Source organism: Ostrea edulis, chromosome 7, assembly GCF_947568905.1.
Source record: "Ostrea edulis chromosome 7, xbOstEdul1.1, whole genome shotgun sequence".
NCBI lineage: Eukaryota > Metazoa > Mollusca > Bivalvia > Ostreida > Ostreidae > Ostrea > Ostrea edulis.
This window is the reverse complement of record NC_079170.1, coordinates 1,299,026-1,315,650: the sequence shown is the minus strand read 5'-3', so window position 1 is coordinate 1,315,650 and position 16,625 is coordinate 1,299,026. Positions and strand designations below refer to the sequence as shown.

At 34.0% G+C, this 16,625-nt stretch overlaps 2 protein-coding genes across 2 annotated transcripts; one reads left to right on the top strand and one right to left on the bottom strand.

Moving 5' to 3' along the window:
- Window positions 1–703: 703 nt before the first annotated feature.
- On the bottom strand, window positions 704–16,507 carry LOC125655144 (39S ribosomal protein L42, mitochondrial-like). The gene is made up of 6 exons (XM_048885321.2): window positions 16,393–16,507; window positions 3,460–3,526; window positions 2,937–3,024; window positions 2,741–2,773; window positions 1,895–2,016; window positions 704–807 (listed from the first exon to the last, which is right to left on the bottom strand). Exons 1-6 carry the CDS (start codon window positions 16,466–16,468, stop codon window positions 750–752), a joined length of 444 nt encoding a protein of 147 aa, XP_048741278.1. The 5' UTR covers window positions 16,469–16,507; the 3' UTR covers window positions 704–749.
- On the top strand, window positions 3,848–12,258 carry LOC125655137 (uncharacterized). The gene is made up of 2 exons (XM_048885309.2): window positions 3,848–4,492; window positions 10,301–12,258. Exons 1-2 carry the CDS (start codon window positions 4,438–4,440, stop codon window positions 11,017–11,019), a joined length of 774 nt encoding a protein of 257 aa, XP_048741266.1. The 5' UTR covers window positions 3,848–4,437; the 3' UTR covers window positions 11,020–12,258.
- Window positions 16,508–16,625: the final 118 nt, after the last annotated feature.

Sequence of the window (16,625 nt, the reverse complement as noted above, 5' to 3'; positions counted from 1 at the left end):
TAACTACTTGCACGCCAAATTTCAAGCTACAGGTTCTTAATAAAACAGAGATATACGTCATCGTTCTCTCGATTCCACGTGTTTACTTTTACTAGGACATTTACCGGTCCAGATCACCGGGTGGTTTCTCGCCTATGACAGCAGCGAAATTCAGACTAGTGTGGAATATTTCGGACCTGTCAATCAAAATGTCACATCATTTACACGCTACTTACTTCCTCATACTTTAATAAACTCTTTAAACTTCAATAGCCCCTGTGGTAGAATGTGCAAGTAACTTTTAAATTTCCAATGTTGAAAGTCGGTGCAATTTTTAATTTCATGCATACTGTAAATATTTAACCGATTCAGACAATCCAACCATATGTTTATCGACCTGGAAATTCTTCAAATCAATTAAAACCCTGTATAGATATATAAACAAAAGCGACCGTAAGTATTTCCCATGCCGCACCCCTGCTTAACAAGAGATCGAAGGCTGTTACCAAAATAATCTGTACCCATCAAATTTAGAGCCCATGTAGAAAAGTGAGCGATGCAGGTCCCAATTCTTGTGACAGTGACGAATTAAATATATCTGGCTTCAACTTTTTAAATTTAATATGCAAAGGAAAGTGTAAGGATGCAGAGGAACTGGTCTATCTTAAGATGCTATAAACATTTATTGTAAGGTGACCAATCTATCTTATAAACACAAACATTCTTCTTGTTTTGTAGCGTTTTAATCTTCAATTTTAAAATACACAGTCTCATATGCTTTCGCGATCCGGCGGGGGGATATTTCGCATTCTTCTCCTCTGTCTCTGTCTGAAAGAAAGAAAAATAAATATGAATCTTAAAAATGTCCGACAGATTCTAAATCATTATCAGGTGAATGTTTCCACAGTTTTTGAGAACAGAACCTGTATACATCTGGAAATTACGTTTCTTGTGTGTATTCAATATTTTTCCAACACAAAATATTTAATCATCCAAAGAAAGTAGGGAAAAGAACACCATGGGAACATTGAAAGAGACTAGGCCCCGGTTTCCTGAAGAAAAAAATATCTGCAGACCGGATTAAAGTTGTATACAAATCAAACCGTTCAGTATACCGGCCGTTTTCTGTGAACTGTGCCATAATTCTCCACAGGCACTCGACCATTGGAAGAAGATTTTCCTTATTATTTTACGAAGATATTTATTCTCAACTTTCATATTCAATAGAATGTGTACCACAATAATTTTTACGTCGTAGGACAAATACGTACACTAAGGACCCCCCCCCCCCTTGTTTGGAGGTACAATTTTTTTTCCGCATAAAAGGGGCAATATAAACAGCCTTACAGATTTGAAAGGAAAAACCTTGGTCCAATGGTCAAGTAAATGTACTCTATACTAGTCGAATTGCCAATATCCATGTAACCTAAGTTTTCTGTAAACTGCGCTAAAACTCTCAACTACATGTAGTTAAAAGTCCAATACAATGTTATAATGGCCGACTTCATTATGAAAAATAAAAATACAAATATCAGTAATACATGCATATTCCTCTTAAATCTAATTAATCGGGAGAATTACATGTCGATTGCTGATCTGTAGATTGCGGGTTGGAGTCTAGTGCAGTTTTTAGTTTGTTCCAGAGTACTTTCTTCTAAATTTGTATATTTTAACTACATACGGTAATTTGGTAAATATAAAAGTTTTCAATTTCAAAATATTATTGCACATATCCTCTATTTTCCATTCATCTCAGATTTCTCTGGGGGTGTTATTCCTCCTTAATAAAATGACGTCACCAGAGTACAGATTTAGACTTTCAGTTCTCTGGTTAATATAAAGCATCTCAATATTCTGACTTAAGTTTTCGGCAAGATTTAAAATCCTAGCGTCGGGCAACAGAAGAGTTTCTTACTTGGGGTTAAACTGATGTTTGGTGTCGTAGAAGATGTTGGCCAGCTCTGACACAGTAGGACCATCCGGCCTGTGTCTTAATTTGTGGTCTTGTAGATATTGAATCTTCAACGGGGAATCGCCCTGAAATCAGACAGAATGATAAACCGTGTGTACTGTCCACCTTCCAAATATCGCGCGCGGGTGGGTGGGTGGGGGTACTAAATCAAAAAGTATGTTTGAATTATATCATTAGTCTATAAAAACAATAAAGCCACCCTCCCTCACACATTACAATTAAACATTGTTTAGCAGTGAAGAAAGGATGATCAAATACAATGTATATTCGAAAATCGCGTGGTGGCCGTGCGAATAAAACCGATAGATTAGGATTCTATCTGGTATCTCATTATTAATCTAAATAATTACCCACAATAATTGTATAATTGGAATATCCTTCAATTCAGACATTGATACACTTCAATCATTTACCGGTAGATAATTACATGTTTTGAAAAGTTGTTTCCCTTTACGGGATCCCGCTGAGATTAATGGGCGTAACTCCCTTATTTTCTCCATGTCCCCTTACCATCTGTTCTGGGTACTGTTTAGCGAATAAAATTTTCATCTTGTTATACACTGTCCCATAAATATACAAGAGACCATCTTAATAAATGTGCAAGTCAAATATCTATTGACACTGAGAATACCGAACTGAGTGAATCATATTTTTCCTATACATACAAGATAAATAGATAGCGGTAACTGACATGCAAGTTGAAATAGCACTATTTTTTTTAGTAACGTAATAATTATATAACTGATTCTTTACTTTTTATTTTAAACTATATGACAATGTGAGACTTACTTTTGACATGTCTGCAGTGTCTCTTGGCATTGGCTGCAGAATTGGGGAAGAAGAAAATTTAATTTATTTACATAGATACATTAACCAAATGTGAAATAAAATTACAAAAAAAAAAAAAAATAAAAAAAAAAAAATGAAATAAAATTAAATTAAAAAAAAAATTATGGCTAAATTTTTTTTACAAGGCTTGTCATACCTTTGTGCACTCATAGGGAAATTTGGCTTCTGGGTGTAAACAGATTACCATGGATTCATCCGCGCTGAGAGTCACTGACGGTTTGGTACTGTGAAGACAATTAAAGTAAACTAGTCATTCTAATTGCTAATTGTAGACGGGTCTCCCTGTCAGGAACTGGTCAAACTAGTTCTACACAAGATGTTTGTAAAACAGTATGCTCCTATTCCTGATTATATTAACAGTGGCAATGACTGTAGACACCAGTACACGACAGTTACTAGTTATAAATGACTTTTTAAGTTTCAGAACACCAAGGATAAAATTTTATAAATATATATTGTATAAAAGCTAGACTCACAGACAATTATATCGCTTGGAAGGGTAAGGGAATAGAACTCTACACCAAATACTATAAAATCTAATATATTCAATCTACATTGAACTTTACAAAAGTGATGAACCTGCATGTATGTAGCAAAAAAAAAAAAAAAAAAAGAAAAGGGGGGGGGGGGGTGGTGGTGGTGGATTCAAACAAACCAACCTCTCTAAAAAACTTTGTTGTTCGTGTTCTTCAGTTTTGCTGCTCTTCAATCGTCTATGTATCGTTCCTAAAAACAACACTAAAGGCGTTAGATATAACGGAATTACACTACTGAACATGTATATCTAGGACTGCGAATTACAGTACTGAACATGAATATCTAGGACTGCGAATTACAGTACTGAACATGTATATCTAGGACTGCTATATTTCATTTCCAAAAAATATTTCATCTCGATGATTTTACTATTTTAATTCCAAAGTTTTCCCATTAAAGCATCCGGCCCATCGGGCCTACACACATCTAAAAAAAAAAAAAAAAAATAGTACCTAAAGAAAACAAGAACTGTTACTTATAATTAGTAGAGATAGGCGGTAATTTTATCACATCTATAGAATTTCGCTAAATTGAAAGGGTTTTTTAAAAAGTCCCGTTTCAATTAATAACTCTGTTTATGTCTGCAAGGCTCTCTTTTCCCGCGGTTTCTTGTATGAAGTTAACATAACACGATTTTTTCTGCTCTTCGTTTCGATTTCAAACCCTCCTTTACTTTTATCTCCAACAACAAACGTTTTTATGTTGTTTCAAGGGCACGCGCTCCGAGGACTCAATACGCGTACCCGTTACACGGCGGCGCTTTGATGGCCCGACACCCCACCGGGTGATACTATTACCAACAAGGAGGTGAAACGATTCTCTTATTCATATTTTCAAAATTCTCACGCAACAAATGAAAATATAATATAGACTTTAATTTATAAAAAGGTATCAATAAATTGATATGGGATTGTTCTTGTAACGTGATTTTAGAGATTAAGAAAATACTAAATTCAGTATATATATACAAAATGAGCAGTAACGTCCCGAGTATTTGCGCCCCTTTGAAATAGACTAGTCCACTCTAATATAACGGTATAAGGGTGTCTGAAAGTTAAAAATTTGGACATTTTGCTGAAGAACTAACATTAGACTTAGTGATGGAGTATAACGTGTACCAGGACTACTTTAACCTCGCCAGTCAAATTGTTAAAAGTAAGTTATTTAATTTATTAGCATATTTATAAGCAATGGAATTAAACCAAAATGATTTTTAATAGAAAATCAAATCAACAGAAAAAACTTCATACAAAAATTGTTAGTTATATTTGTTTAAACAAAAAATTACATTATTGCATTTTAAAATTATTAAAAATGCACAGGGTAAATTCCTTTAATGACAAAAAGTTCACAATTAAGGAGTACCTAAGGTGTTTTCTCATGATTTTAAACTTCAAATAAATCAAATTACATTTTTTAAATTAAAAAACTTTACATTTTTCAATATAAATAAAATTTTAAAAGCATCTCAAACTTTTTACTTTTTCAAAATCCTTAAAAACTGAAAGAACTTGTAAGTAAATTTTACAAACTAGTAATTTTCTTGAAGCTAAAAAGAAAGGACTGTAGGACTACTTTATGCAGAAATTTTCATCTCTCGTGAATCTTTACTTGTGTTCAATTTTAAGCATAAATATATACTAATAAAGAGAAAACTTTGATTACCTATCATTTTTTCAACAAAATTAATACACGGAAGACCAGGGAATAATGATATGTAAATTTCTAGATTGTCTTGTGATGATGACACATCTTGACATGTGTTGCAATGATTTTGAGCCCTCAATCGAGTCTGAAATTTAATTATGTATATTCAGTATTCTATTGTTTCTGTTCGGTATCAATAGACAATTTTACTACCATTGCTACAATCATGATAGAAATAAAAACTAAGATTTAGATATGATTTGCCTTGTGGAATGTAATTTATTCCCATGATTTCTCAATCCAAAACAGTGGAGAAAGTTTGTATAGGAAGGAGTAAAATATTTGAATATCATTGATAATCCCCCCCCCCCCCCCCAACTCATTTAGGAATTTTATATTTGTACTTGCTTTCAAAACTAAGTCAAAATATATATGATCAACCCATGCATCTATGTAGTGGCCTTCAGATTCTGTTGTGTTTTTGCTATGCATTAAGGATTGACCATCTCATATTTTATTCTGCACCAATGATTAATATATACTCTTGTAAATCAAAAAGTCTTTCAGGTCCCTTGATTGGTTAATAAAATTCCTTGTACAATAGATCACAGATTGTGCTATACATTTAATATTGAAAATAAGGAATTTGAAAAAAATAGTTACAGAATGTATCATGAATGTTTAGCATAATGCACTTTTACATATAGATAAGGTGGAAAATTGAAATCATCAATTTAAACTTTTTTTGCCAATAAGCCCTATGTGAATATTGTCAATCAAATACCTATAAACTAAAGAGTTGACAAACAATCTCAATAGTAATTGACTGTAATATAAAGTACATTGTAGCAATATGTTGGTGGCAATATACATGTACATGTTCCCAAATAAACTAAGAAATATGTGTCTTTGGCTAAAGGGTGGTAATAAATCAAGCGTGTTGATTTATTTGGAACAAAATCAAGATTTTCGCAACTCGGCCCTTGCTTTCTCCGATTCTTGTTAATAATTTGTGCTTTCTCAAGTAAATGTAACTTGCAGTTTTCTTATTCAGTGAATAACTGCAAAATGCTTAGCTCACTTTTACAAGAGTTGTAGCCCTTTGCATAAAAATAAAAAGTTGAGAGCTTGAGTGTTAGTTTATGTCAAAAGTGTCTGTTGTCATGTGACATTTATAAAATTTATAAATATAAGACCAGTTTCAATTGAACAAACACCACAAAGCAATCGTGTGTAAAACAAATTTAACTGAGGTTATTAGAATAAAGAGCTATTTTTCAAAAGTCAAAGTAATTCAAATGAAGGATTGCATTCCTTATCCGAAAGAACATGTGAAGTACTGAAAAGACGAGACCCATGGGTCACATCACTCGCCTAAGTCGCCCTGGTCCTGCTGTTGAGATTTAAAAAATAAATAATTTTCCAATCTTTATTCCTATGAAAAATTCTGACCCCAAAGTAGCCCTGAAGGATCACAACTGAACTAAATTCACACAGCTTGAAGATGCCTCAATACCAATATGACAACATGTAATATGGCTGTGAATTCTGGAGAAGATCGAGATCCAAGTACGAAATGATGGCTCTTGCTATACAAAATATGAAAGTTATATACCTTGACGTAATTCCACCCTCCTGTGACATCATAAGATTTTGCAAAGTCGGCGATTTATTATGATTTATGCAGACAGGAACATAAATTTTGTTGGAATCTTTTTCAATAGTTATTGTAAAAAATATTGTTAACCATAGAAGATTTCAAAGTCTTAAGGTGGGTCCTTAGTCCTGAATTTTTGGGGTCTAGGTAGCATATTTTTTGTTTGGAATCAATAGATTAACATTCAGAGTAATGAAAAAAGGCAAATTAGTTAAGGATTTCCATATTAATTTTCATTACAGTCACTACTGAAGTCGTGTACCCCTATGTAGATTTTTATGAAATTCATTGGAAACAGTTATCTGTTATTTTAAAATGAAAAAAAAATAATAATAATTTAAATTGCATTTATTTATCAGGAAACATGTCAATAACTAAAACACATGTCATTTTCAATATGTTCATCAAGTTTTAGTATAATAAGTGCAAAATTATTGAATTAGCCTTATTCTCCAAAATGTTGAAAAACAAACTAATATAGACACAACTTCCTTATAGCATGGTTTACATATCATTTTTTCTGTTTATATTAGTAGATGTACATCTGTTGTAGTTATTTATGAAAAACAATCCATACCTTTCTTTAATAATTTCAAATCTATAGCTTCCAGAGTATGTATACCCCCATAAAAAACCTAAGTCTGGCACCATACAGCTGAGCTATTCAAAACCACTGATGGATTAAAATTTTATGTAATTACATGAAAAGACACAGATAATAATTCCTTATCACCTTGGTAAAATGTTTGTGAAAAATATAGGAAATCTATTGCATAATGGACTTGATAAATAATTTAATGAAAACAGAGTTATTGTCCTTGGATTCAATATTTTGAAACACATTATTGACTATTCAAATATAACTAAGACTTTTGAAATATTTCATGGCTAACAAGATTTTTTTACAATAACTATTGAAAAAGACTCCAACAAAATTTATGTTCCAGTCATTAAATTATTGACTTTGGAAAATCTTGTGATGTCACAGGAGTGTGGCACTACGTTAAGTTATATATCAATAATCAATTATATATGTTTCAAAATATTGAATCCAAGGGCAATAACTCTGATTTCATTAAATCATTTATCAAGTCCATTATGCGATATATTTAATTTGTCAAACATTTTGTAGTTTAAAGGAACATTTTCATGAACTTGTTATGAATACTCTATTGTATCGTTTTAACCAGTTTTTGTGAAATTTTGATAATGCTGTTAAGGGAAAGTTGCAATTTTCTGACGTTGATACAGGTATATGTGTGCTAACTGTTAAAATTTTAATTGATACAGCAACATACTTGTTTTATCCTTTTTATTGGGTATTAAGATATATTATTTGAACAATCAACATTCAAATATAAGATTGAACCTATAATTCTAGAGGGGTGGAATTACCTTAATTGTTTCATGAGATGTGGAATAGGTCAAGTTTTCTTAAAAGTAGGTCATGCTAAAAGGTCGAGGGCACAAGGTTAAAACCTTGGTAAAATATTAAAACTCATCTGGTCACAAGGAATACACATATGAAATATATGAGAGCCCTGATGTTAACAAACTTGAATTTGAATTGGTCACAAGGAATACACATATGAAATATATGAGAGCCCTGATGTTAACAAACTTGAATTTGAATTGATGTTACTAATTATGGTCCTGTTGTTGTTGAGATGGAAGATTTCCTTGTAGATTGTTGTGCAAAACTTATCCCTGATAGTATCCCCAACCTGCCCCAGGGATCCCTGATAGTATCCCTAACCTGCCCCAGGGATCCCTGATAGTATCCCCAACCTGCCCCAGGGATCCCTGATAGTATCCCCAACCTGCCCCAGGGATCCCCGATAGTATCCCCAACCTGCCCCAGGGATCGTCACGATTTGAACATGATTTGCACTACCTGGAGATGCTTGCATACTAAACTGAGAAATCATAGCCCTGTTTTTATTGAGATACTCGCATATCAAACTGAGAAATCGTAGCCCTGCTGTTATCGAGATTATTAAACTGAGAAATCGTAGCCCTGCTGTTATTAAGATTATTAAGCTGAGCAATCGTAGCCCTGTTGTTAAAGAGATGAAGATTTTTCAAAAGATGTTTCCTATAGACATTTTCATACAAATCTTTGATCCCCGTGCTCTCTCTCTCTCTCTCTCTCTCTCTCTCTCTCTCTCTCTCTCTCTCTCTTACTTACTTACAGGGGCCCCAATGTGAACAAACTTGAATCTGCACTACATGGGGATGCTTGCATATTATTGCTACTAATCGTGGCCCTGTTGTTTTCGAAAATGTTTTCCTACCCATGACCAAGTAAAACCCATATTGAGGTCTGGTCCCACCCTACTTCTAGGGACCCCTATCTGACCAAACGTTTAATTTGAACTACCTGGGGATGCTTGATTATTGACATGACTTCAGTGTTCTTGGAAGATATTTCCAACATATTGGCATGTAAAACTTTGATCCCTATTGTGACCCCACCTTACCCCTGGGGACCATGATTGGAACAAACTTGAATCTACAGCATGTCAAAAACTTTCCTGGCCCAGTGGTTCAATTCAAATTAAAATTGCTATGACTTGTCCATTAATATATTGATTGTGGTTAGTCAACTAATTGACAGTTAAGTATTACAATCTGACCAGACAAAATGCAGGTATCTTGGTTAAGAGTAGTTCAAGTTTGTTCAAATTATGGCCTTACTGTATATCAAATTTTATTTGGGAAAACACTGTTTAGATGAAATTTTGCAAGACTAGTCATTCGTGAAAATTTAGTTCTCGTGAATAAACCATTACACATTTAGACAACAAAAATACATAGATTATCTTGTGTTGAATAAGGAATCTAGTAACCATGTTATATTGTCATACAACAGTTCTGTCTGTTGCCATGGTATCTTTGTGTATATATATGCAAGTGCTGTATGTCATGCCTTGCGAGATCTGGTCTGATTTGGAAATTTTTTTCTCTTCTGTTCATAAAAAGCTTGAGCATTATGTAATGATTTGCTAAAGGTGTGTCTCGTGAATATCCATGCGAAAGTAAGGTTGTGTAGAATAAACATGATTTACGATGTATGGTCTGCATAGGAACATATAGCAATACGACACATTTATGAAATGTAGTGTCCAAGAATGTCACTTTACAATATGGTTTATTTGAGTTTTTCAAAGCAAATATTGTAATCCTTGGGTCTGCAAAGATTTATGAACAATAGGCCTACCCTACTTTGATTTGTTTTCATTGTTTGGAAATTTTAAAGCAAAATTTGGGGGAAATACCTGTAATTAGCATTGGGAATGGGGCCTTATTTTAGCCCCCTATACAGACCCTTATAAAAACCTGCACAATATTTAATTTACAGTGGTCAAAATATTGTAGGCTTGGTCCAGTATTCGAGTTTCTATACAAACTGCTTTGTGCACAATTGAGAGGTGTGACCTTAACCATTAACATAGACCTCCCTCCCAACATATTCCACATAGGGTCCAAAATTAAAATAATATTTTGAAGTGCGTGTAATCGTTCTCAAACATGTAATGATTTTTTTTATGGTTATGTCCTTGATCAACATGGCGTAATGTAATGTAGCTAATAAAACTGAAATTGGTATAGTGTTGCCAGGGATTATCACTATATAATTTTCACATTTAAATTTGCAGACATGCAACAGAGCGATAACCGTTCAAGTCAAGACATCGGACACGAATTCATGATGATGGAGGACTCGCCTCGTTATAGCGATACGGAACGGGAAAGCCTCTGCAACATCGATATTTCCCTGGACACTTCTGACGACGACATGAAATCGGAAGATTCTGCATATACCAGAGCGAGCGCTAGGAGGCGTTGGAAGGAGGAGAGTCCGCTGTGGGTGACATTTGAAAACGGTGACATGTTCTACTCAGCGAATGGGAAGTTCCCCTTCATGGATGCTCCGACTTTGACGGAAGAAGAGGGGTTGAATTCAGATTGTCCACCGGAGCCATTGCCATACCCAAAGGACTGGAGACCCATCCCCTCGTATTGCGAGAACTCGCTTGGTTCCTCTCGTCCAAACTCATTCGATCCCATGTTCCAAAACAGAAAGTTTTCTCTTGACGACCTCCAGTACAAAGGCGCAATTGGAAATGGACTGGTCAATCCACGACGACCTGTGTTTCCCTTAGATGAGAAGGCATGTGTCTTGTGCAAGAAGAATGGTGAGACCCGAGAGTTCTACACAACCCACTTGCTGAAGGACAACCGCGGCAAAATCATCTGTCCTATCCTCCGCAAGTATGTCTGTCCGACCTGTGGTGCCACCGGAGACCATGCCCACACCCTCCGCCACTGCCCCATCAACAAGGCCGCAGAAAGTGCCAGGTATTATCGCAAGTGAAACATCAGAACATCAAAGATAGACCATCATTTGTGAAATTTGTGACGTTGAACTATTGTGAAATTTGTGAATCGTGGAATTTTTGAATGTGACGTTGAACTATTGTAGTAAATATTATATGCAATGATGCTGCATCTCCACTGAACACTTGTATTAAAACGTGATAAAAATGCTGCTAGTAATATGAATACAAATTTCACAATGGCTATCACCTAAAAGAAGTCGACAAAATATTTGCACCAGACATTAATAATGTTATAGACTATAATTTTTTTTAGCATTTTGTAAATCATTTCGGTCTTGGAACATTACCTCTTCTAAAGAATATTTATATGGAATATATTTATTTGTCCATGTGCTTTTGTAGTTGATTCTAAACTACATGTATTATGCTGTTAACATTTTCAAACACTTTATTTTTATGAATTTCAAGATAAATTTGACTGTCTTTTTTCATGGGATGGAGTCTATTGTAAAAGCAAGTTCATTGTAATTAATCTAACAAAACAAATATAATACAATACAGTAACTTAATTATGCACAAAGTGTGATACATAACTTAACCAAAAAATTAGTTGACGGGGTGGATACATTAAACAATGTTGAGTTAATAAGACTATTCATGTTGCAATGCATGCAATATAAACTTTCTACATCACATGATCAACCATTTCATATATTTTTTATATATTGAGCATGTGTTAAATTACAAAAGTGTTTTGAAAATTCTTAATGATATTTTATATATGTAAACTTTGAAGTTGCAAAGTGATTTTTGAAATTGATGGCCCTTTTATTGATTTTTAATCTTTAGTTATCTTTTTAGATATGCTTTAACTATTTTTTGTTGCCATATATTTATAATGAACAAGGTAGAGCAACTTGTTATCAGAATGCTGACTTTATTTCATTTTTAAGAAATTGTCATTGTCCATTTTATTTTCATTTTAAGGTTTCGTTCTTGATATATTTTTTGTTCATAGTATTGCCAACTTCTCTTTATTTTGCATAATGAAAAATGTGAAGGAAAGCGTTGTGTTTATAGAAAATGTTATAATTTTTAGATGTATATTAGCAAGATTGTGCGACTTGCCAAAGGTAATCAGAGGTCAAGTTGTTGCACGACTGACCAAAGGTCAAATGCCAATAGTTGCTAAAATGTTCATGTTGCTGTCACTACCTATATTTTTATCCTGATGTTATGTAAGTTAGTTTTCTAATAAATATTTATTTACTCTCATACAGCTATTATTGTTTTCCTACAGGAATGTCCTATTGGGATGAAAGTACAAATGTTAGTTGAACAATTGTAGATTTAGGAATGAGTCCTAAAATATATGGGCACCAGGTTGTCAACAATCGTCATGAAGACGATGCGAGTTTCTTGGCAATCTGAAATGTGGCTGCAGTCATTCAAAAATGGTGAATATTATTGACTAAAATTTTTAAACGTAAATGGAGATGTAAATGGAGATCGTAATGTATCAAGGATTTTTTTTTTTTAAATGGATGCACGAGATCTAGATCTAGATACACAAGATCTAGATGCTTTGAATATTTAAAATTGTTCCTCAATTAACTTGAGACTTTATTGTTTGTACATGCCAATACCAGCCGACCTGGTGCTATTATTCGTACATACTAAGGTCAGCCGACCTGGTGCTATTATTCGTACATACTAAGGCCAGTCGACCTGGTGCTATTATTTGTACATACTTGGTTCAATTGTTTGTACATGCTAAGGCCAGCCAACTTGGTTAGAAGGATATTGTCCGTACATATTTAGGCCAACCAACAACGCTCGCCTCCTTGCAAATCGGACACTTGGCTTGCAAAGATAAAGTATCATATAATTGTATGCTCTTCCCTTCACTTGGTATGTAAATTGCACACAATGTTGCTTTGAGGAACAGTTCTTAATTTGGTGTTGTCTTTTGCTAGACCTAAAAGTGACTAGATAGAATATTCTATTGTTAAAGTGATAATACCTTACAGACCTGGTGAGGGCTAGATGGACTGTTCTATCGTTAAAGGACACATGACACAAAAAATTATTTATCTGCAATCATTGTCTTTATAATACTTAAGTCAGATTCTCACACTGAATCTGTTAAACACGCATCCGTTTCACAGCTAAAGCTGTAACACTGTACTGATAAGCAGCCTGACCTCAATATGCATATTCTAAACCCCAGAGATCGGAAACGGTCGGGGTGACGTCAGAGATGAGCTACAGCACAGAGATGCTATATGCTTCTACAGAAGAGATACTATAAATCTTTCTTATTACTGATCAAAGACAAACAGTTTCCCTAATTACCAGTAATGGGTTAAATGCTGTCATAAACAAAGAACATGCACACTCATATTTCTTTGTATCTTAAGAGTTATTCATATAGTTTGTAAGGATGCCGTATTGTGCTGTTTATAATTGTTCAACTTCTTCAAAAGTGGACAAAAATGTGTCATTTTTTCGCTTCCCCAAAGATGCAGGTCTTCAAAAAGCATGGTACATTACTGTCATAGACGAGACCTTACATTAACCAAATACAGTAAAATATGTGAGAAACACTTTACGCCAGATCAGTATTCTCGTTATCCACCCCGGTTAGCTGAATTAGGTTATCATAATGCTCGTGCTCAGTTAAAAGATGATGCTGTACCCGATGCTGAGTGGCCTACCCAAGGTGAATGTTCAACTTCATCAAATACTGAGAGAAAAAACCCATCTGGGTATGGTGCATATAGAAAGCAACAAATACTTCAGGTAAAAAAAAACTAATTTTTTTTTTTTACAATATGATTACATATGTGCTGCAAGTTAACTGCTTTTTACTATTCGTATTTTGTATCAGGATTCAAATTTAAATTTGGGGAGGGGGTGCAATTTGCTAGAGAAAATTGTTACCAAAAGAAAACAAAGATCATTTTTTATAATCCCTGTCTTATGGGTAAACGGGAAAAAAGTCACAGGAAAGTAAGTCACAGGAAAAAAAGTCACAATATGTATAAAGAGTGTTTATGACCACACCTAGCAAAAAAAGTCACAATTTCTTTTGTTCAAAATTTTTTATTGTTTTTGCCTATACCAAGGAAAAAAAGTCACAATATTTATAAAGAGTGACTTTGACCATACGTAGGAAAAATAAAGCACCGATGAATAGTTAACATTTGCTAAAAAAAAAAACAAACATATTTTTTCCTTCATCCTATGTATGGCTTCAAAGATTGTAAACTGATGCCATTTTGTCTACTTATACAGGGAATACACTGTCCAGAAAAGGGGAAAGGTGCCTTGTGAAGCCACTAATTAATCTCAACAGTCCCTGTCAACAACTGTTGTAAATACTTAAAAGTTAATTTTTATTGGGGTTATTTGTTTGTTGCAAATGATTAAAAAAAACATGGAATCTTCTAACTTTGAATCAAATTTAAGTAAAACTTTTCTCCTTATATAATAATTGACTTATATATATATATATATATATATATATATATATGTGTGTGTGTGTGTGTGTGTGTGTGTGTGTGTGTGTGTGTGTGTGTGTGTGGTTTTCTTTCAAAATATATATACTGTGACTTTATTCCCCTTTGTATATGTGACCCTTTTCTATCAAAATATATACTATGAATTTTCCCCATTACATATAATATAATATATATTGTGACTTTTTTTCATGATGTGATTTTTATACAAAATATATATTGTGACTTTTTTTCCTGTGACTTATTTTCCTGTGATTCTTTATCCGTGACTTTTTTTCTGTGACTTTTTTTTCCTACATTTGTTTTATGGTAGGTTTCTTACATTATTTATATGTGACATACATTTTTATAGATAAGGGGTTCAGAATGCCATGATGTCAATTCATTAGACATATACGGAATTTTTGTTGATTTTTTTTCAATATATACATGATATACATACTGGTACATATTTATATATGTTTAGCAATTTAGAGGTTGGGGGGGGGGGGGGGGGGGGGGGGGGGGATCAACAACCTAAATCTGCTGCAAATGTGAATATCAAAGTTTAAGTTTATTACTTGATTTCCAATATTTTACTGCAATTGAATTTTGTTATTTCTTAAATAAATCAGAGTTCTAATAAGTCTTTAGCCATTGTATTGAATACGTTACGGTGAGAATTTGCAAGAAGCTCACCTCTGACGTATATAACACACACGTGACTCTTATCTCATTAACTGTCGGCACTGCTCGGAGAACTGCTTCGGCTGGTGTTTACAGATTACTATTTCCAGCTGTGTCTTGTTATCAGATGCTTGTTTAACAGATTCAGTGTGAGAATCTGACTTAAGGATTATAAAGACAATGATTACAGACAAATAATTTTTTGTGTCATGTGTCCTTTAAAATGATTTATAATGCCTTGCGGACCCACAGATGGCTAGATAAAATGTTCTATCGTTGGAGTGATTTACACACACAATGCCTTACGGACCTGGTGAGGGCTAGATAGAATGTTCTATGTGAAAGTGATATTGTATGTTTTATCGTTAAAACAGCGAGAGTAAATATATCCTGTACAAACGAGAAAAACTCGTGTTCATGTAAAAAGAAGAAAAAGTGCTAACATGTCTGATACTTCTGTAAAATGTATTTAATCAAAAACTAAGATACTGTTTTTAATTATTATAGCGAGCGCTGGCTCGTACTGCAAGCTCTAATGACTAGAGCGCGGGAAATAATCCGAGCTAAATCTCAACCTCTAACAAGAATTTTTTTTTTACGCCAATCCCAGAAGTCCCTCGTACAAAATGGCGGATGGTTCGATTCGTAAAATAATAATAAAAAATCTTATTACAAACCTTTCTTATTTGAAAGGAAAGGATGACAATCATATTCTTCCCCCTTTCTTTTTAAAATATTGTCTAAAGAAATGTAAACAGTCACGTCACAACTACCAGGCTACGTCACAACACGCTCGTTGCATTTCCCGCTAAACTGGTTCCTACATTGGCGAGAAGAGCAAGACAGTAATCCTACGTATTGAAAGTGAACCAGATCAGTTTTCCTTGTTTTCAACATAGATATTTTGAAAATGTATTCAGATATGCTGCGCTCGGTCCAACGGTCACACCGTATACATATTAATTAAAAGAGTTCGGTTATACAATCTGTTTCGCACTTTACAGGTACCCAGTGCTCCCAACCTGTTAAACACTGTTAATTAAAGTGATATAGTCCGAAATATTTCGGGTCAGATATATCTGACTAAAGCAGTAAAGGTGACAATGTCCTACGGACCCGGTTTTGGTGAGGCCTGTCCCGAGACAAGGACAGATTTTTCTAACTATTGAGCGACCTTTATGTCTCTAATCTATTGCTCGTTAATTCCACCTGAATACTTGCCATTTGACGTTGAATGTATACGTAAATTTTTCAAAACTGAAAAGCTGAGCCTGATTCTCTGCAGGGAGGCTGCCATCTTGAATACTTTCACCAGTCGTTCTTAAAACGTGTCTGCAGGTAAACTTGAACTATCCCATTCATTGTAAATTTGTTTCGTGATAATCAAATGAAAATTAAATTAAATTAATTAAATTAAATCATCTTATCATAAAAAGTAAAGGGAATATAAATGG